Consider the following 22448-nt stretch of genomic DNA (forward strand, 5'->3'; position numbering starts at 1 on the left):
GCAAAAAATCTTACAAAAAATGACTTCCTAGGAGCAACACCTGATCTTCTATACCTAACTAATGTAACCTCATGGGTGTACCAAAAGAAATCAAGGATACAAAGCTATTCTTTAGGTGTACATAGTCCTTCGCTATACTTTTTTTTTGAAACTGGTAACTTACCTCAGCATTAAGGGCTATTCTGGCCACTTCCAAAAAGTATTAACAGAGAAGAGAGAGAAAAAAAGAAGAAAAAGAAACAGAACTTACATTACAAAGAACCTATGAAATCCACTAATTGGATTTCCTCTTCTATATTTTATTCTTTACACCAAAAACCTAAGGAAATACTTACTTTCCATTTAACTTCTGTATTGAGCATTCTTTTCCTTCAAAAATCCTCTGATTCCTTTCCCTTCCAAATATTCCACCAGATACAAGCAGGTACTATCCTCCACCACTTCTTTTGACTCTTGCTGCCCCCCTTTCTGATCCAACAGCTCAATAAGTCTGCTGTGTATTCTGGCATACACCAGTTTAGGCAAGCTAAATTGAAGAATAAAGCCCATACTTGTGTTGTTACTTCGCAATGCAAATGTTTGTTGGTTTCCAGTGCCTCTTCGCATAGTAAGCATCTAGAGGCTATGTTGATGCCCCTTTGCTATACTGTTAAAAGCTCTTCTTCAAAAAGTCCACATAAGTGCAAGTGGAGCCACATCCCACGCCCTGTGTCTTCTATCCCGCCCTCGAAAAGTCCAGCCAAACAGTATTTCTTTGACTGTGCCTGGCATCACCCATTGAAGACAAACCAATACAGTAACTCCCACCACAAACTAATGCCATTGGGCAATGTAAAAGGAGGAGATTGACATCTTCACCCAAATTTTCGCACATTTAACACCAACCGACACATGTAAGCCTCCTCTTCCTTAAGTTCTCAGCCATCAATATTACCCCTTTCACAACTAGCAAGTGGAAAAAACACACCTTTCTCGGTACTTTGGGGATCCACACTGCAACAACAACATATCCAATGAAATCCCACTAAGTGAGGTCTGGGGAGGGTAGAATGTACACAAACCTTACTACTACTTCGTGGAAGTAGAGAGGTTGTTTTTGAAATACCCTCAGCTCGAGTGCATCAAACCCAAATAAAAGAAGAAGAAAGCATAGCAGTTAATAAGAAAGCAGTATAACGTCTACAAGAAAGAAACAATAACAACAACAAAATAGTGTGTTAAGATCCACAACACAAGATATGGAAGGAGTCTATTTTTCCATTTCTTGTGGTGTTACCATATCTTGCAATCCACACCCCGAGATATGGAATAATAGACTCCTTCCTATTCAAAAGATTCCCATAATAGGACTTAACCAAAAGTACGTCATGACTCATGGTTGCCATGTGACGTACTTTGTTTTTTTAAGCAACTCCATCGAAGTCTGGAACTATGTGACCTCCCAATCTTGCAAGTACCTCCAGAATCTCAACTCCTAATGAACTTCTTCATCTTCTAATCTCAGCTACAACATTTAGTGGTTCAAATCGTCAAGGAGTTGCAAAAGCAACAATAACCTATATTGGTTTCCAATCATCATAGGAGAACGATATTTTTTAGGTTTATCTAGTAATTGAAGCATTAAATAAAGACAATCTTATCTTTAAGATGAGATTTTCTCTCCTTTTTTTGAAATAGGTAACTTTGTATTCACACAAAAGAACTCATCAAGAAATTAATGAGTAGGGATTTACGGGGGTGCCATATTCTCAAATCCAAAAACAAATTTTCAAAAATTCACAATTGGCCTATAAACTCCACTAAACTATCTACTTCCCCCACTAAATCTTGCTTACACCAAAAATACAAAAGACTACGACATCTCATCTTGACCATCTGGGAGCTGCTAACCCTCCCTTCAAAGCACCTCTCATTCCTTTCTTTCATACTGTCCACCAGATGCAAGCAGGGACATTTTTCCATCAATCTTCCTTTGATACTCTCTTCCCAATTCCTTGCCAGTGTGTTAGTACCTCAAAAGTGGTTCTGGGTATTGTCCAATTAACCCCGAGTATACAAACGAACATGTTCCACAAATTTGTAGCTATCTTGCAATGCAGAAATAAATGGCTGTTTACTTCAGCCTCTTGACATATAGCACCTTGAACATGTAGCAAGATGAGATTTTCTCTCGTCTTTTAGCGAGAAATAAGATTTTATCTATTGGTGTTTTTACCTCCTAGTTATAGATAGAAATTTCTTTATTTTAGGAATTCCAAATTCAGAGTTCATACTTTATATATAGGATACTTACAAAATTTGTTTGCTATACACTTAACTTAAATAATATTTGATAAATTGATATCTCTCCATTTCTTTCTTATTCATTTTCTCTATACTTCCTTCTCCAATCGCTATTTCTGTCTATTTCTCCGATACTTCCTCTCTTGTTTCTCTTTTTGGCACTACATCATAGATAATTTCCAAATTCATAAGTCAAAGCCTAAGCATATGGCTATGGTCTCAACAGATTCCTCACTCAACAATGTAGGAACGCCTAGCCAAATGTTATAAGATCCATCAATTTGTGTATACATAGTTACGCAGTCAAATACAAAAAGACAAAATGTCAAAACACTTTTTACTCAATATCAGAATGGGTGTTAATGAAGGCTCAATTGAGGCGCATTTAAGCCTTGAAGTTGAACATCGTTTTTGGTTAGCACTTAAAGCTCCAACAACAACGCAACTATAGTGGGAATTTTTTTCGCTTTTAGCCTTTGATAACATCAACATACAGAAAGTGTCAAACTATTCCCACTAGAATTGCGTATCGGTCGGTTCGGTTCAGTTCGGTTTTGAAGTTAATCGGTTTGACTTATCGGTTATTAATTTGTAGACATGCTAAACCATTATAGAACCGTTAAGATATTGGCTTATCGGAGGAACTTCAATGACTGGGAAATTGATTCAGTCATTAAGTTCTTCAGAATGTTGGAGGAATTTAAAGGGACTAGTGAAGAAAGAGACTGACTTAGGTGAAAGTTGGATAGCAAAGGTAGTTTCAGGGTGACCTCTGCTTACAAGTTTTTGAACCAAGGAAATCTACAAAGACAACATTGGCCATGGAAGCATATATGGAAGATCAAAATCCCCTTCAAAGTTGTCTGTTTTACTTGGTTATTGGCAAGAGAGGCTGTTTTGACACAAGAGAACCTCAAGAAGAGGAAATTCTCCTTGTGTTCCAGATGTTACCTTTGTGGTGAACAGGTTGAGACAGTTAGCCATCTGTTTCTACAGTGCAGGACAACTACTCAGTTGTGGAGAATTTTTGTTAGCCTTAGGGGTATTAGTTGGGTCATGCCTAACAAAATAACTCATTTGCTATATAGCTGGGAGGAAGCAGGAGTAGAAGCTGCTGACAAAGACAGATGGAGGATTGTCCCGGCTTGTATCTGCTGGACAATATGAAAGGAAAGGAAAGGAATTCAAGATGTTTTGAGAGCAAAAATTGGGATCTACAGATGATCAAACTAAACTACATTAGACTTTTTTGTTTCTGGTGTAAACAAATATACTTAGAAGACACTGACTCAATTATAGACATCCTAGGAACTTGTTAGAATTAGAGTCAGCTATATGTCTTTTTTTTTCTGCTGTAAATATGGTGTCAGTGCAACCCACAAATGTTACCTTCTCAAAAAAAAAAGATATTGGCTTATCGGTTATTGATCGTTATCAGTAAGTTTTGTTACTGTTTACTATTTAACCGTTAAGATTTGACACAAAATAAATTATGGAAAATCACTTAGAAACAAGGTGACAAACTAAATGAACCATGCACATGAGTTGCCAGAATGCATCTTGCTCAAAAGCAAACACTGTCACGTTGTAGAATAACCGAAAGTTTGAGACAACCTAAAATAAAAGTATGAAACTAAACTCTAAGTCAAGGACTTTATATACCAAATGGTATAAATATAATTATTTAATTTACTATCGGGTTATCGGTTAACCCGTTAAGAAAAAGCTTCAAACAGTTAAGAATTGATACCCCGATAATAAAAAAATCAAAACCATTACCAAAATTGCTAACCAATAACCCATTACCGATGAACGAATAACTTTTTTTTGGTTCGGGTTATCGGCTTCGATCCGATTTCGAACCACCCTAATTCCCACTACAACATGTACTAATACACCTCAATCCCAAACCAGTTGGGGCCGGCTATATGAATCCTCATGAATCATGTTTCTCCAATCAAACTCATCTAAAACCAAAATTATATGCAAATACAAAGAAGTACTATAAGTTCTCTACATTTTCATTTCTGATAAATGGGCATTTTATAAACAAACAAAGCACAAAGATTGTGCAGTGATTACATCAGGATCCTTGCAAGTTTTTTTGAAATTTCCATATCCAGGAACCTTCCAAAAACTCAGTTCATACCTACTGTAGCCTGAGAGGTAACTGAAAAAATCTAAAAAATCTATCTACATCATATTACATTTTCGTAAGTTATGTACAACCAAATTCAGATAACCTTTTCACTGGCCCAAGTCCCCATTAGAGAAGTACTATTTAGATATTGATTAGTGCCATAGGCAGAAGGTAAGTTTTCTTTTTACATATTTTAGTGTATTTTCTTAGGTTGAAACCATCTCAAAGTAAAATCCATAAGCCAGTGGAATAGACCATGATACTCTTTGTGTGCCAGAAGAATGAAAACAGAAGTTATTGAAACCAATGTGATCAGAGAATAAGAGAAAAGGAGCAGATATATTGATGACTTGATAATTTGATCAATAAATGACGCCTATTTGTAGGTGCCAAACACATATAAATATAATATTTGTACGACCCGGACAACATTTAGCTTAAAACCTTAAACAATTTTAATATTCTAAACTAACAACACTCAATACTCTTAACAACATGAATCACAAAAACCTATTTAGGAACTGCCATTGCTATAACCCCAATGAGATATATGATAGTTGACTTCAGTCATGGACACAAGTGCTACAACTCAGTAAACACAACAGAAAAATTCTTCCAACCCATAAAGGTAGCAGAAAAGTTCCTAGCTAAACAGACAAAATCCGTACACAAAATAAATGGTTTCGAAGTCTTCATTCTAACCCCTAGAAGTATCAAATTAGGCTCACAAAATTGTGCTTTACCAATTCACTATTGTTGGCAATATGCTTAGCATAACTGATTTAATAGATTCAAGATTTTCCATATATATCCACGCACCCCTTATGCTGACCAAAGCTCATTTAATGTTATCACGATTTTCCATATTTTTCCACATACGCCTGCAAACACAAATAACTTGTCAAATTAGGAATGAACAGACTTCACATGGACTGAACTCTTTACAGCATAGGTATTATTTTCGAAGCATGTCTGACCTCAATGAGCTTAGCAAGTTTTTGCTGAGATAAATCAAGATACTGTCTGATTGATTCAGCCGTACCAGGAATCTGATTGGGGTGCAAAGAGTTGACAACTTTATCAATTGTCTTCTTGACTATCATCTTGTAAGCATCCTTACTCATGAGACCTTCACTCCAAGTTGGCCTTAATAGTTCTTTAACAAATTCTACAAGAGCAGCATGAAAATGCTTCATAACTCTAGACTCTTTGTTCACAGATCTGTCTGTCTTCCGGTCAATATCAATTTCAGTTCCGTGTCTGAGCTTCTCAGACTCTGATTGTGTCTTTTTTCTGGTCCTGGTGCGCGGTAGTTCAGTAGATAATTGTTTATCTGCTTTTGTGGCACCTCTGAGGTTTGCAGATCTTGAATACTTCTCTTCTTTTGAAGAGGTATTGATTTCCTGATGAGCAACTGCTGTATCTGCTGTATCTGTTTCATTAGTAGACATATCTTTCTCGGACAGGTTGTCAGGCAATATATCTCTATGGTAGATATTACCAGAAATTGGAACTTTATTGGAGCTCTGTTCTGGACCCAAGGTTCCTGTTGAAACTGGATCAGCATTTGCCTGCATATGCTTGGTTACTACAGGCCCTCCTTTTGCAGAGGAAGACAATTTTGAGGGTCCATCTCCTACATTACTTTGATCAATACTATCACGAATAGGATCATATAGACTTTCAGGACATCCGATCATTTGACTAAGCAAGAATGATGGTCGAAAAGGAACAGATGGCTCCCAATTGTCAAAAGGCGCCATAGTTCTATAATCAGATAAGTATCGTGTGTCCCATGATAAATCAATCCGAGAAAGTTCAGTTTTGGAACTAGGAAATGCTGAAGACTTATGATGCAAAGAGGTGGATCTAGAAGAAGAATACTCTTGGCTACAATCCAAAAGCTTCTGATCATCAAGGGCATCTATGTTCCGCGAAGAAGAACAATGATGAGACAACCTATCTACAGAGTCATTAAAGACTCGCAAACCATGTTTTTCAAACACAGACCGGTTCCTCTTATGATTCATATCATCCAAACCTGAGGTGTAAGGGGAAACTACTGTATTTTGGTAACTGTCAGACAACAGGACTGAGTTGAGCTTTCCATCATGGAGGATATTCTTATGTAAGAAGCCATCTTTGAGTAATGGTGAAGAAGAGGTGCTATAACCAGCCAAGTACGGTTTACATCCAAGACTCTCTCTTCTGAAGTCTGGGGTGGACGAAGGTCCATCTGTACGCATATGCAATTCCTCGTCACCTCTCAATTTCAGATTTTCTCCAGATTGAACTGCTGATTGTACTGAATCAGAAGAACCATCCAGCACTGATCTTTTGCCACTCTCTTCCAAACCTAAAGGTAATAAGGAACCTCGTCCCAATTAGTTAAGCAAGGTTTCACAATATCAAAGTAAAGTACAAGTTAACAAAACCCTAAAGGACTACGGTTCAGGATTACCTTTGTCATCTGCAAGTTTGCTTTTTATCATTGTATCATCTAGACCACCATCCTTATCATGGCTAGTCACATGATCCTTTATATGAAGAAATCTACAAGAGTTCCCTTTGATGCACCAACCCCTGGCAAAAAACTCACATCTCATTGCTAATCTTTTGCTTTCGCCCCTAGAATCAGCAGCAGGGGACGAACTTCTTTGCCTTGTCTTGAGAACATCCAACCTGGAAAGACTAGATACTATCAAACTTGGTTCTACTAAAACTATATGGAAAAGAACTTCCAATAAGAGACATTCAAAAGCAGCATAAACCCGCAACTTCCAACTACAACAAAAAATACCGAACAAGGAATCGGCAGTATAACTAAAACCTTGGTGATGTTTGCTTTAAATCGTCCATAGCTTCTTGATCACCTCCATCAGTAAACTGAACACCAATAGCCACCTTGCCAGAAACATCAGTCAATGTTTCAGCATCCAGTTCTTGACCAGAACGCTGAATTCTCTCAGTATTTGTTTCACCATCCTCAAATCCAGAAGCTTGAACATCAGAATCTATGTAGGTTCTTTTTCCTGCAAGAGCTCCAAATGGATCTCTGTGAGTCTACAGAATACCATATACAATCTTTCCTTCAAAACTACCCACTGTTCCCATATGATATAATACAAGTTCTCACCATCTATCCTCTCCCTTGTTCCATCTGAATCAGAAATTCTGCAACTCTCATTAGCACCCTCAATCAAAGGGGTATGCTGTGGTAAATTTGCTACAAGTTCTTGTTGAGAAGAAAAGTCTGATCTTAACAGGTGTTCAAGCGCCAAAGGTTCCAGAACTTGGATACCATCTACAAGGAAGAAATATATCAATAAAGACTCTTGCCAATGTAAATGTCTCCACCATAAAACACAAGCAAGCTCTCTGTGGCAGAACCTCCATGATGAAGTCAGTCTAAACAGAAAAAGAGGTTGTGTAATCCTAACAGATCGCCCAAGGACACAGGAAACTTAGTGCATCCCAGAACGAGAACATCAGCACAAAACACAAAAGAAGCACTTTAAGAAGATTCTAGACTCTTTTTTTCCTGGATCAACCCTACATCTTGAGATCAAGACTGTTCAATGCACATGTAAAGTTGAAAGAAATTTCTACTGAATTCTGCAGATAAGTGATATTAATCTGGGTAAGGTGTTGTTGAGTGATATTAATATTAATAACATGTTAAAAACAATGGAATCGACCTTTGTATGAGAAGACCCAAATATAGTAATATATCTGGACTGTATGGGCTAAACACCAATACAAATAACACACATGAGGACACACGTCAGACACTATCATGTACCTTTTTTATTTTTTGATGAAGATCCCGTTTTCTCCTCAGACTTGTATCCTTGACTTACACATCAGCCTTCCTGAATTCATACAAAATGTGCAGATTGTTTCCTATATTAGATTGTTTGGTCACCCCTAAATCTTTATGAGAAGTATGCCACCTTATAACATTGCTAAGATGAAATAATGTCTTCATGATTTGTTATTTATTAAATATCAATTCCAAGCTATATGTTTAAATTACACAAAAATATTGTACTAATGGTATCATGTTCCCTAATTTAAAATGTGTCTTTATTCTCAAGTTGTGCCTGATCATGTCTATGTCCATGCCAGTGGCGGATCTATGCAGAGGTTTGGGGGTGCCACGCCACCCCCGAACTTCGACAGAAACTCTATATATACATAGGTGTATATATATAATATTTATATAAATATAAAGCGTGCCACCCACAGAACAAAATTGTCTTGTGGTGCCATGGTAGGAGGGCAACTTTAGAAGGCTGATGTTGTGGGTTCGAATCCCATTTGTACCTATTTTTTTGAGAAATTTGATGCAGACGTTTTTTAAGGAAAAAAAAAAGGCTCCAAGCACTGGCACAATTTTTATTTTTATTTTTTTATAATTGTTATTGACTTAAATTAAATTAATTACATTATTACTCCTTTGACTTTTCTTTTATTTGATTAAATACTCAATAAAAGTGTAATATCTTATTATTTACATTTTATTGATTGATTTATGATATATATCGAAAAGACAAATACTTTAATCAAATATAAAATTAATTTAATCGATAAGTCTATTTGGCACCCACGGACTCTAAATCCTGGATCCGCCACTGGTCCATGCTTTAAGACTCCTTTCTTATATTCTGAAATTCTTTTATAAATTAATTATTTTACTGAGGTCATGTGAAAACCAAGATAGGAATTCAGCTAAACTAAAGGTGACCTTGTGCGTACACCAATAATTCACAAAAAACAGAAAAGTCTATCCTACTCAATCTCCAAAGTACCCACATGGGTCAAAGGAAGAGCATCCCTGTGCATCTTCTTCTCTTTCTTCTGAAAGTTTAATAGAGCATTACATCCTAAATAGTAGGTAGGCATCAACTATGATATACCAAAGAGGTTCAGCACCATCCACCCTATGGAAGTACCACAACTAACTTGTGACAGGCAGTGCTCTAATTCTTGTCAATCGTTTGCATAAAGCATTAGTAACATAGCTGTTTTTCCAGTAAGATTTTCGGCGATCAGAATACCCTCCTTACTGCCTTACCTGTCTCAAACAAATACCCTCCTTAGTCCTTACAGCCAGTAAAAAAAGTGAATAAACCTCCCTTGGCTCACTAAAAATCAAAACAAAGAGGTCCCCAAACCTGTATCCTCTCTTTTAGGTAACCTGTGGTACTAGGAATTTCACCTAGAAGGCTAGAACAATACCACCTTCCATCCCAATTCCTAAGTGCCTTCTTCCAACTGTGTGATGTTTTGTTTACAAAACATTTCATCAAGTTTTGGAATTTATCTCTCCCAATCTTGTGGATTTTTCCTGAACTTCAAATCCCAATAAATATGTCATCTTATGTCCTGCCTTGTAAACCTCATGAGTCATCATATCCTTTTGGCCAAAATGTTGTTGATAGTCAGAAAGGAAATTATCATAATATCATCATCACACCACCTATCCTTCCAAAATCTGAACTACTTCACTGCCAACTTTAAAAGTGATGTGATCGCTAAACTTCATCTCTCTTCATGATATATCCCCATAGTCCAAATCCATAGGGTAATAAAATGTTTCTAGCCACCCGGCCTCATTCTTGTTGTCATGTGTTATCACTTGCCCTCCACAGAGTCTATATCCAATATATGAACCTCCAAGGACACTTTCCAAGAGATCCGTCACTTGAGCACACCAAACCTTTTAAGAGATGTGATACCACCTCCCAATGCGTTAAATATAACTTGTTTATTGTATCTTACAACAATTCTTTGTAGCCTCTTCAACCATTTGATACCACCACTAGTGCATGTGCATGAGACATGAATACACGAGTGCTTGGTCCTGATGGTTTCTCTTGGCGTTTTTCCAGCGGTGCTAGAAAACGGTCAAAACCAATGTGATGGATACAATTGTCATGTTCCAAGATAGAGGTGAATTCAAGAAAAGTATGAATGGTTCATTCATAGTCATCATCTCCAAACGGTTGGAGCATCGAACATGAAGGACTATAGACCTATCAGTCTGGTGGGAAGCATCTATAGGATCATTTCTAAGGTGCTTTCCATTACACTAAGAAGGTGTTGGACGAGACCGTCTCTACTTCGCAAAATGCTTTTGTGAAAGGTAGACAAATTTTGGAGGTTGTGTTATGCAAATTTGACATTGAAAAGGCTTACGATCATATGAATTGGAGATCTCTAGATTTTATTATGCTACAAATTGGGTTTCGGGAGAAGTGGAGGAAATGGATTCATTTTTGCATCTCTTCGGTGAGATTTTTGTCATGGTAAATAGTAATAATGTGCAGTTTTTTGTGAGCTCAAGGGGTTTGAGACAAGGGGATCCCCTACCACCGAAGTTTATTTTTGTTACAGAAACTTAGATAACGATGATGAATAGAAGTGTTCTAGGGATAATTTGAAGGATTTAAATGTTGTGGTTGAAATTTTAGGGACCGTTTCAGTGTCTCATTTGTTATTTGTGGATGATACCTTGATTTATGTGTGATGTAGTGAGACCCGATTGGATTACCTAGGCCAAGTCCTTACTTGGTTTCAAATGGTATCAGGCCTCAAAATTAATTTGAGGAAGTGTGAGATTATTCCAGTTGCGAAGGTGAATAACTTGGATCACTCGCTCTAGTTTTGAATTGTAGGGTTGGGGCCCTTCCAACTACCTATCTTGGAGTACCTTTAGGCGCTACGAACAAGAATCAAACGGTGTGGAATTCGATTCTTCAGAGGATTGAGAAGAGACTAGTAGGGTGGCAAAAAAGATATTTGTCCAAAGGCAGAAAGAAATGCTTATTAGGAGCTGAGCATCCCCACTTACTACTTGTCTTTGTTCCTTGCTCCAACTTCGGTCACTGAAAAGTAGGAAAAGATTCAGAGAAATTTTGTATGGGATGCGGAGGATGGGCAAGAGAGTTTCATTTGGTGCGTTGGGAGACAGTCACATCTCCTCAAAAAAAAGGGAGAATTGGGAGTTGAAGATTTAAAGGTTTTTAACAATTTTATTGGGTAAATGGTTGTGGAGGTTTGAGGTGGAGGTACAAGCATAGTGGAGGGGGGTGATAGTAGATTAAAATGAGGTTATGGAGGGGATTGGAGAACTAGAGTTATCATTTTGCCATTCGGTTGTGGGTTGTGGAGATATCTTGAATGGGCAAGATAATTTTCGGGAAAATATCTCATTCAATGTCGGAAATAGGAGGAGGGTAAAATTTTGAGGACGTGATTATGAAAGATGAATTCCCAAGTTTGTAGAAAACATCTTGCCAAATAGACTTGACAGTTCAACATATTAGGAAGATAGGGGATATTTTTTGGGACTTGAGATTTAGAAGGGAATTTCATGATTGCCCTCCAAACACCCACCCCATATGTAGTATTTACCTCATTTGAGCACAAAGAGTTGGTATGCCCATACTAATGAATAATTGCTTGCTTCCAAAGAGAGGACTCTTCTTCACAAAATCTTCAAAGCCACGTCATCAAAAGGCTATTGTTTTGGGTCCTCAGATTCCTTATTCCTAGTCCTCTTTTGGCCTTTGCTAGATTGAGTCACTTCCCATTTTACCAGATTATAACCCCTCTTTTATTCCTTCTCCGCAAAAATTTCTTCTTAATTTGTTCAGTTTCCACCACATTGTCCGGGATGAGAAACAAAGAAATTATATAGGTGGGCAAGGAATCCAACACTGAATTAATCAATGTGACCCTTCCCCCTAAAGATAAGTATTGTGACTTCCATTGGGCTAGTCTGCTTTCAGACTTCTCTATAATTCTATCTCATATTTCTATCTCTTTGAACTTCCTGCCTAAAGGCATGCCTAAGTACTCATTGGGTAAAGTATCCACACCACATCCAAGCACACTTGCAAGATAGTTGAATATTTTGAGAAGGAGAAGAGACTTGAATGTTTGTGACTCTTTAATAGGGAAAATATTGTTTTTCCTCCAATTCACCTTTAGACCAGAGATGGCTTCAAAAACCACCAGCATGACTCTAATATAGCTAGCTTGCTCCACTACAGTTTCACAAAAAATGATAGTGTCATCTGCATATAGCAGATGAAATATCTCTAGATCACCCTCTGCAATTCTGAAAACCCCTCAACCAATTGTTACGAATTGCTACTCTCATCATGTTGCTAAGTCCTTCCATTGCAAGTATGAACGGGAAAGGAGATAAAGGATCCCCTTTCTTAGTTCTCTTTCGGGAAAAAAACTAGTAGGTTCTCCATTCACTAAAATAGAGAACCTGATAGTTTTAATACAAAAACTAATCCACTTCAGCCATCTTTCCCCAAAACGCATCTGTTTCAAAACACTCAGTAGATAGCCCCAATTCACACAGTCATAGGCCCTATCAATATCTAATTTGCACATCAAGCCAACTACCTCACCCCTGATCCTTGTATCTATATATTCATTAGCTATTAAGGCAACATTCATAATCTGTCTTCCTTCCACAAAATCCATTTGATGTTTGTTGACCAGTCTCTCCACTACTTTTTTTAGTCTTTCATCTAGTACTTTTGCAATTATTTTGTACACTCTTGAAATCAGACTAACGGGCCTAAAGTCCCTTAGTTCCATTGCTCCTGCTCTTTTAGGGATAAGGGCAATGTGTGTAGCATTCAAACTTCTTTCAAATGCTTGGTGCTCATGGAAATAATAAATTGTACCCATGATGTCACCCTTAACTACCTCCCAGAACATATAAAAGAAATTCATATTGAAACAATCTGGGCCAGGTGCCATATCAATTGCACATGACTTGATGCTCTCCCATACTTCTTCCTTATCAAAGTTCCTCTGTAGCCACATCTGATCTTCTAATGAAATGATTTTTGCACCATGTATATTGAGATCAGGTCTCCACTCTTCAGTTTCTTCATACAAGTTTTGGTAGTAGCTTTGAATGGCACTCTTGATTGCTTCCAGCTCAGTGATGACTTGACCTTCTACCTCTAATAAGTCAATGGATTGTATCTTTCGTGGTAATTAGCCATCCGATGGAAGAACTTTGTGTTCTTGCCTCCACTTTTCAACCATTGTACTCTTGACTCGTTACCAACCTATGTGATTTCTTCTCTTTCATATGCCTGCCAAAGTACTCCAAGTTCTAGACAAATTGAGAAGAAACTTCATATGGCATGGCAAAAGGGAACATAAAGATTTCAATTGGGTGAAATGGAACATGGTGCAACAGAGTAAGGAGTAGGGAGGTATGGGGTTAGAAACCTAAAGCTCCAAAACAACAGTCTACTTAAGAAATGGTTGTGGAGATATGCTAAAGATAGACCAGCCTTATGGAAGAATGTAATACAATAGAAGTATGGACAAAATGGGCAGTAGTGCACTGTGCACTTATGAGTCCATTGACACCTATGAAGTTGGACTATGAAGGACAATCAGGTTATTCTTGCCCAACCCGAGGAAGGGTATCACCTTTTAAGTTGGCAATGGTAGAGAACATCTAGATAGCTTAGGGAGGTTTTTGATTGATTGGGAGGTTTAAAGAGTAATTGCTCTACTTGGCAGAATAGGAATCTTTACAGGGACTATCAATGTGCCTGATATCATCAAATGGAGTCCCAACGCTAATGGGAAATTGCAACAGAGTCTACAAGATAGGCCTTCTAAAGATGACAGGGAGAGATAGAGAACCCTGGAAAGCTACTTGAAAAAGCGTGGCACCTTAGTAGGTGCCATGCTTCTCCTGGCAGGTAGTAAGAAAGACATGTCTCACCCATAAGGCATTACAGAAAAGGAAATATCACTTAGCATCAGTGATTTAGACGGCGAAAGACAACAAAAGGCAACAAGGGCCTGCCTCGCCATGAGGCAAGGCGCTCTCCTTTTTGAATTAAGGCGCCAATTAATACCAAAAATTTAAAATTTTAATTGCATATATAAATATCCAAAATCTTAATAGCAATAACATATATTAGCAAATATTTCAATTCAAAAACTAATAGTAGATACTAAAAGTCCAAATTCACTATTTATGGACAAATAAATATTATATTAATTAGTATAAAACTACATTAAGTAGGGGAAAAGTAATTATAGAAAGATTATTTTATTAAAAAAAATATAGGCAAATTGCATAATGCAGATTGTGGTGAGCAGAGCACTACAACATAGAGCACTCAGTTCACTACCACTAAAACAGAGGGAGTTCACTAGTCACTACCACAACCACTGAAAATCAGAGCATAGTCTCAGTACTGAAAAACAGAGTAGAGACTAGAGAAGAACTAGAAGAGAAAAAGAGAAGAATTGAACTCTGAAGAAGAAGAAAAAAAGGGCTCCTACAGTCGTACCTGAGCAGCAGTCACGATTCGCGAAGACAGAGGTCTCCAGGGGTCGCGCAACTTGCGAAATCTAAGGAGAAGAGGAGGAGCAGTCTTGCGAAGGTGAAGTTTGCAAAAATACCCCCAAAAAAAACCCTAATTTTGGCTTTTAATTATCAAATCAGATAATTAAATGATCAAAAAAAAAAAAAAAGGTGACGCCTATTGCATTGCCACGTCACCTTCGCCGTGGTGCGCTGAAGTCGCCTTGCCTTGCTGGAACTAGGCGATGACCCCTCGCCTCGCCTTGTCACCAAAGGCGAAAGGCAAGTGCCTTTCATAACACTGCTTAGCATCCATATGCCCTCTTAGTAAGGAGCCAATGAAACAAACAACCACATCTTCCTCCACTGCAAGGTAACTTCCCAAGTCTGGTCCCTATTCATTACCTTGGCTGGGAAAGCCAGACAACGCCAGAGTACACTGCTAATCTATTGAACTGCTAGATCAAAAGGGGAGGGAGCAAAAGCCAGAAGAGATGGTGGAAAATTGTCACAGCTTGCATATGGTGGACCATATGGAAGGAGAGGAATGAGAGAATTTGCAAAGGAAGATCAGAGGGAAATACATTTCTACTTTATTTTATTTTTTTAGAAAGTAACAACATTCCTACTTTATGTTTTTGGTGTACAGAACAATGTATAGTAGATGAAATACAGATGGTGGATTTTCTAGGCTTTTTTGTAATTAGTTGTCTATGTAAGCACACTTTTGGAGGTGGCTAGTATACGGGGTATGGAGGTATGCTGAGGAATACATGTACCAGTTTCAAGAAAATAAATAGATGCATCGGCAATTAAAATTGTAATTGGATAAGTTATCAGGAATATGACAAAAAAGAACAAACGGAGGAAACAAAGTAGATAACGATAAAAGATTGAAGCCTTGTAGAGAAGCAAATGGAGAAATATGTGATGGGTAATAGCATTGAATAAAACGACAATAGTAGATCCGAGGCAAATCACAAGAAAGGCAAGTTTTAAATGTAAATTGATTTGTTTCTTTAAAAAGGAAAATAATGCATACTCTTATTGAATGTTTTTTTGTCATTGGCTCTCTAAGTCTCCTTCAGGCGCACACTCACACATACACACACACCCTAAAAACGGACACAAATCAAAAAGGAAAAGGCATGAAAAATAAAAGCTTGCATGAGAGCGTAAATAGAAATCCCAATAAGACTTAAAAGTAGCAGACGCACTTTTCTCCCTAAGTCAATTAATGTTCAATTTCTTCTCACAAAATGACAATGATTTGGCATGAAAAACAACCAGACAAACAATGAAAGTTACTCGACATAATAGCAAGCAAGCAAAAGTGACAAGACAATTAAAGATAGCAAGAGAGTAGACACCCAAGTATTATTTCCAAAAAAAAAAAAACACATAATAATGATTAAGAACCAAGTATCAGCATCCTAGAGTTGATAATACAAAAGAACTAACCTTTTTGATCATCTACATTGAGTAGACTTGATCCTTGACCTTTTTCTTCTTCACCTTGTATTTCCTCTTCTTCCTCCTCCTCCTCCTCCTCTTCTACCTCTTCTAATGAAATAGCAGGCAAGCAATACAAAGACACATAAGTACAATTAAAAATAGCAAAAAAGTAGATACCCAAGTATTGTATCTAAAAAGAAATTCACATAATAATGACTAACAACTTAATATCAGCATACTAGAATTGGTAACACAAAGCACTAACCTTTTTTACCATCTACATTCATTGGAATTGATCCTTCACCTTGTACTTCTTCTTCCTCTCCCTTTTCCTCCTCCTCCTCCACTTCTTCTTCTTCTTCTTCTTCTTCTTCTTCCTCCTCCTCCTCCTCCTCCTCCTCTTCCTCCTCCTCCTCCTCTACCTCTTCTGATGAAATAGCAGGCAAGCAAAGAGCATACAGACAATTAAAAATAGCACGAAAGTAGATACACATGTGTTATTTTAAATAAGAGTGAAGGATCAAAAACAATTCTTATTTTTTTAGTTTTATACCTGAATCATAGGGTGTGTGAGTTTCCTAACTAAACTATCACCAAATGATTATCGAACACACACCTCACTTGAACATTTTGGTATGGTTCATGTATGAAACTCAACAAATCAAAATACTTAGGTGTGTTTTTGACCTTTTAATTCTTCAAATAAGAATGATCAACAACTTAGATATCAGCATACTGAGTTGATAACACAAAGCACCAACCTTTTTGATCATCTACATTCGGTGAAATTGATCCTTCGCCTCCTACTTCTTCCTCCTCCTCCTCCTCCTCCTCCTCCTCTACCTCTTCTTCTACCTCCATTTCTTCTACCTCTTCTTCTTCTACCTCTATTTCTTCTTCAACTTCAATCTCCTCTTCAACCTCAATTTCTTCGTATTCCTCGTCTTCATCCTCTTCAACCTCTGGATTAGGTATCGATGATGAACTCTTGATAGATGGATCAACCGCCGCACCGGAAGAAGGCATCGGGGCCGGTAAGAAAGAGGCGATGGGCACGGTGGTTCGCGGCGGACGGAAGCGGTACAGTGACGCCGAGTGATGGGAGGTTCACTGCAAAATTCTTTAAAAGCTTCTTGTTATCATTAAAAAGATTTTCTAAATATTTATATTTAATTTTTTGACTTGCCAAAAAAAATATATTGGTTGCCACAAAGAAAAAGAAAAACAATGTTATTAAAGCAACTTTTACATATAGCAAACAAAAAAATTATATTTGTATGCTATAGCAAAATTTGCATACTTGCGTTTCATGGCAAATATATATGTATAATTCGCTATACATATACACGCTATATATACAATTGAAAGTTGTCTATTTCGCTATACATATATACAAAAAGAAGTAATTGTATAATTCGTTGGCTCCTCTTCAGATTTGTATAATTTCGTTGGCAGACCATTTGTATAAATTGTTGTTAGCCTCTCGTTTGTATAAATCATTGACAAAAATATTTGTATATCAAAAATCGCTCTCTCTTTCGTTTTATACAAACATAAATTATACATTATACAAACATAAAACTGGGCAGGGGAATATTTTTATTGTATAATTATAAGTGTATAGAATGAATATATATGTATTTGCATGTGTATATACAATTTTCTCGCGCTTTATACAAAGAGAAACGCAATTTATACAATTATGTTGTATAAAACGAGAAAGAAAAAAAGGCAAAAGAGAATTAGGTAGGGAAATATTTTTATTATATAATTATAAGTGTATAAGACGAATATATATGTATTTGTATGTGTATATACAATTTTCTCTCGCTTTATACAAACATAAACACAATTTATACAATTTTGTTGTATAAAGCGAGAGAGGCGAGCACAGAGGGAGTGAGCGAGAGAGGAGAGTGGCGAGCGAGAGTCTGAGGGAGAGTGGCGGCAGGCAAACAGTTTGCTACAGGACACAATTAAATCAAAGTGTGGTTATACCATTTAATTTGAATTACTAATAGTTTGTCATTATGTACAATTTTCCCAAACTATTACTATATGGTTATATTATTGGGAAAATTTTCAGAGAAGTACAGTTATCTAATTTAAATATTATAAAATAAAAATATAGTTCAAAACTTGTCTTACGAATTTTTAGTCCAAAATTTAATTCAGTATACAATAATATACATTCGGTTTATAATAATATACAGAAATTTCAATATTTATTATTACAAAAATGCTTTAAAATTTTATATACAATATTGTACACATAATATATAATATTTTTTTATATAATTATAAAAGGTATTTATACAGATTATATATAATAATATACAGTATTATATATGACTTATACAAAAAGTTAACTTCTTATTTTTTTGTTGAATCTAAGCATGATATTCATGCCTCTCTACCTCGCACGAGGTAGTGGCAAGGTTTGCGTACACTCTACCCTCCCCAGACCCCACCTAGTGGGATTTCACAGGGTATGTTGTTGTTGTTGTTGTTGTTGTAAGCATGATATTCATCCAAAAACTACTCCAAATCACCCAAAAATTTCGAAATAAGATCAAAATACATAATTATTCTTTTTATTTTGCGAAAATTCAATTTTCAAATTTTGAAACTTCAAACTTTAACGGTAATTGGACATCAATCTTTTATTAAGTTTGTGAAAGAAAAAATTATAAAAATATGTTATTGACAATAGTGGAGTTTAATTATGAAATAGGGGCGGAAAATAAGTGTTTTTGGTAAGTCGATTGAGATGGAGAATGAAGGTTAATTATTAAGATGATTTTCGAAATAAAAATTCAATCCCAGTATCTCATTGGAAATGAAGTAACTGGGTCCATTCAATTTTTCATGGTAAAAGATAAAAATTTCAAGGTATATTTGATGTGAGTGTAAAAAAAAAATTAATCGGAATCTATTGTTACTTGTTAGCAATGATGGAGTTTCATTATAATTTAACAATCTTAACAAAGAGCCAGTTTGGCATTGCTGTTAAGAGACCAAAAACACTTATTTTGACGAAAAAAACTTTTTAAGAAAATTAAGGTGTTTGGCTAACATATAAAACTATTTTAAATTGGAAGCAAAATAAGTTTTTCTATTGTTGAGAAGAAATTAAAAATTTCTCCAGAAAATTGTTTTTTCAAAACCAGACTATTCTTGCCATTTATACATATTTACCAATATATTTTATATTTATTTATTTATTTATTATGGTGAATTTTCATGTATAGTGATTTTAATTTGTAATGTAACTTTGTGAGATACACTATAATGTAATTATCTCTTCCTAAAATCATTACCACGATTTTATTTTATTATTACAAATACTAGTTTTCCTGAGTGTTCTTTTCTTTTTAAAGGGATAATATTTATTTGAGTGAATGGGAAAAATAATGAAGTCCATATTTTTACGATTTTTATATTGTGAATTATCAAGTGTGCAGATAACTTGTTTGAATTGTTTATCGAACACACTTCGATTAAAATCTAATGATATGTGTAGGTGAAGTAACTAAAATATAACCGAAAGAGCTATTTCACTAGCATCATTCAAAATGTCTATACACTTTTTAAAATTTTTAATAATGATGCCAACCTATATAACACATGAATAAATAATTTCATTGTGGCAAAACTTAAATAATGGAGGGGTTAAAAGTCAAAAGGGTTATATTCGGGTAAAAAATTAGAGAAAAATGTCATTGTAAAAAAAAGGAACTTACATAAATATACTATATTAAAAAAATATTTATCATTTATAGCAATAATATTTTTTTCACTTGATCACTTTTAATACATTTATAATGCAGTTTTAATATATATTACAAATAACAATTTATTATTCACATATAATACAAATTTTATTGATGGGTAGTACATTTATCATACATTTTAATACACTTATAATACAATGTATAAATTTCTTACCAAACAAACATAATATATTTAAGAAAACAATTATAATACATATATATTGCATACATAATTCACATTTAATACATATTGCATATTTAATATAGTATTGTTATGTATTGCTATAAATTGTACTCCATTTGTCCCTAATTACTTGTCCAATTTTGAATTGACACACCTATTAAGAAATCAATTAATGACATAGTGAGTTTACCATTTTACCCCTATTAATTATGAAGTGGATGAAAAGTTCTATATTTTTCAAAGTAATTAGTTATTTAATTGAGGGTATAATAGGTAAAAAAAAAATTGTCCTTTCTTGATTTGTCAAAATGGACAAGTAATTAGGGACAAAGGGAATAATGAATAAAAAGTATCGCTAAAATCAGTAATTATTTATTAAAAGGTACTCATCCAAGTAATTTTTCCTAAAAAAAATAGATCTCAATTAGGGGTGGCAATTTGACGGGTCATAATGGGTTCAAACAATGATCGGGCCATAGAGCCAACCCAACTCAACTTTGTTTGGGTCAAAATGAGTTAGGTAATCGGTTACATAACGGGTCAAGACCCAATCTAATCCAATTTTTATCAAGTTTAATTATTTTACTTGGTCTTTTAAAATATTTTAATATTTAATAAAAAATATATTTATTATTCCTATATATAACATATCAAATTAGAAAAAAGTTTTTTTTTAAAAATGTTTTGACAAGATAGCTCATAAGCCGATTCAGGTTACATATCAACCCAACTTTTAATGGGTTGAACTCATGAATGACCTGCCCAAACTTAAACGAGTCGGACTGATTGGACGAATCGAGTTTTATTTTGTCGCACCTAAATCTCAATTGTGATTTTCATCAAACTTCTTCTTCTCCGGTAATGATTTCGTCCCAACAGTGGTTTTTCACTTTTGCAAAAGACATTCACCAATGAAGAAAAAAATAATCAACGAGAAAAAGAAAAAAAAAAGACAACAAAATGAAGAAAAAGAAGATGGTTGAGAAAATCTACTATAAAGAAGAAGAAAAATGAATTAGAAATGATGAAGAAGAAGGGGAGAGCTTAGGAGTAGGGCGGTTTATCATATGAACCAGTCAGATAGTATGTCATATCGTAACTAGTTTAACAAGACATCTATGTTAAATACATATAATAGAAAGTCATATCGATTCTGTCATGATTACATGCCACATTTAGAAAATGCATTTCTTTAAATTCCTCCTCTTTATTTGCAACTCTAACGCAATAACAATCCAACATGATTTATAACTAGTCCAATAAACATAACCTCCAGCTTGAATATAATATAAAATCATATCAGCCAATCATAACTTGCATGTTACATTTTTTGAATATATTTTTCCAACGTGATAATTTATAAGCATATCAAAAAAAAATATTAAAATATAAAATAAAATCATATCATATCATATCATATCCGTTATAATTTACATGTCATAATTCACCGATTTTAATTTAGCTTGGCATTGGAGGAGCCCCTACCTTTGGCACCCGTTAATGGCGCAATGATTAATGGCCATTTGATTCCAATTCCGTGTATCAAAGTCCAATGAAGCATGAACAAATTCAAACATTTTCCCACTAATTAAAGGACATTAATGTAAATTTAAAAAGATATGGGACCCAACTCACTTTTCCAAAACTTGGAGGGAAATATTCTCATATGTGTGCTCTTATCATGCACTCGCATTTTGTAGCTTCTAAATATTTCCACGTTTGTTATTCTTTTTCCTAGTATTTTAGTTACTAGTCATTTTCGTCATTTACTATTTTTCATAACGGCATTGAAGTATTATTTTTCCGTATTTATTGAAAATAATTTCTTTATCTTTAATGGTACAAATAAGATCTGTATTTTTTTTTTCAAATTGCAAATGGGACATTTTATTTAATTAATAAAGTTCGTCTGAAGACATACAATTAGGAACTGGAAGGGGAGTATTATTTAAACGTTCATTAAATTTTTAAATATAACTACTATAAAATTCTTAATAGTTATATTAAAATTAAAAAAACTAGTATTATTTAACGTTTCAAGATAATAAAAAGGCCATAGACGTTGAAATGAAAGAAAGCTATAGAGCAACAATAGAGTTTTCGTGTAAATTTATAGGTTGCGAAGTCAAATCGTGAAAACATCTATTAATACTTGCATTAAAATAAACTATTCCTTCTTCAAATCCCACGTGACCATGAAGTATTTACAATAATAACATATTCAGTGAAATTTTATATGTG

General features: G+C 35.2%; 1 protein-coding gene across 1 annotated transcript; it reads right to left on the reverse strand.

The window, feature by feature from the left end:
* Positions 1–4749: 4749 nt before the first annotated feature.
* Positions 4750–17298, reverse strand: LOC125825999 (protein FRIGIDA-ESSENTIAL 1-like). Its single transcript, XM_049505291.1, has 8 exons — positions 17012–17298; positions 16516–16677; positions 16257–16358; positions 7560–7727; positions 7254–7455; positions 6885–7105; positions 5401–6779; positions 4750–5304 (listed from the first exon to the last, which is right to left on the reverse strand). The coding sequence occupies exons 1-8, from the start codon at positions 17274–17276 to the stop codon at positions 5275–5277; spliced, it is 2529 nt and encodes an 842-aa protein (XP_049361248.1). The 5' UTR covers positions 17277–17298; the 3' UTR covers positions 4750–5274.
* Between the last annotated feature and the right edge of the window lie 5150 nt (positions 17299–22448).

This window comes from Solanum verrucosum, unplaced genomic scaffold (assembly GCF_900185275.1).
Source record: "Solanum verrucosum unplaced genomic scaffold, falcon-dt-bn FXZP01000161.1, whole genome shotgun sequence".
Taxonomy (NCBI): Eukaryota; Viridiplantae; Streptophyta; class Magnoliopsida; order Solanales; family Solanaceae; genus Solanum; species Solanum verrucosum.

What these genes read in the sequence shown, in the direction of transcription:
- LOC125825999 (XM_049505291.1), bottom strand. Translation starts at nt 17,276, where the DNA reads ATGCCTTCTTCCGGTGCGGCGGTTGATCCATCTATCAAGAGTTCATCA. An exon ending in GAATGTAGATGATCAAAAAG is followed by an intron (nt 16,678 to 17,011) that starts GTTGGTGCTTTG and finishes CTATTTCATCAG; the next exon opens with AAGAGGTAGAGGAGGAGGAG. An exon ending in CAATGTAGATGATCAAAAAG is followed by an intron (nt 7,728 to 16,256) that starts GTTAGTTCTTTT and finishes TCTTCCTTGTAG; the next exon opens with ATGGTATCCAAGTTCTGGAA.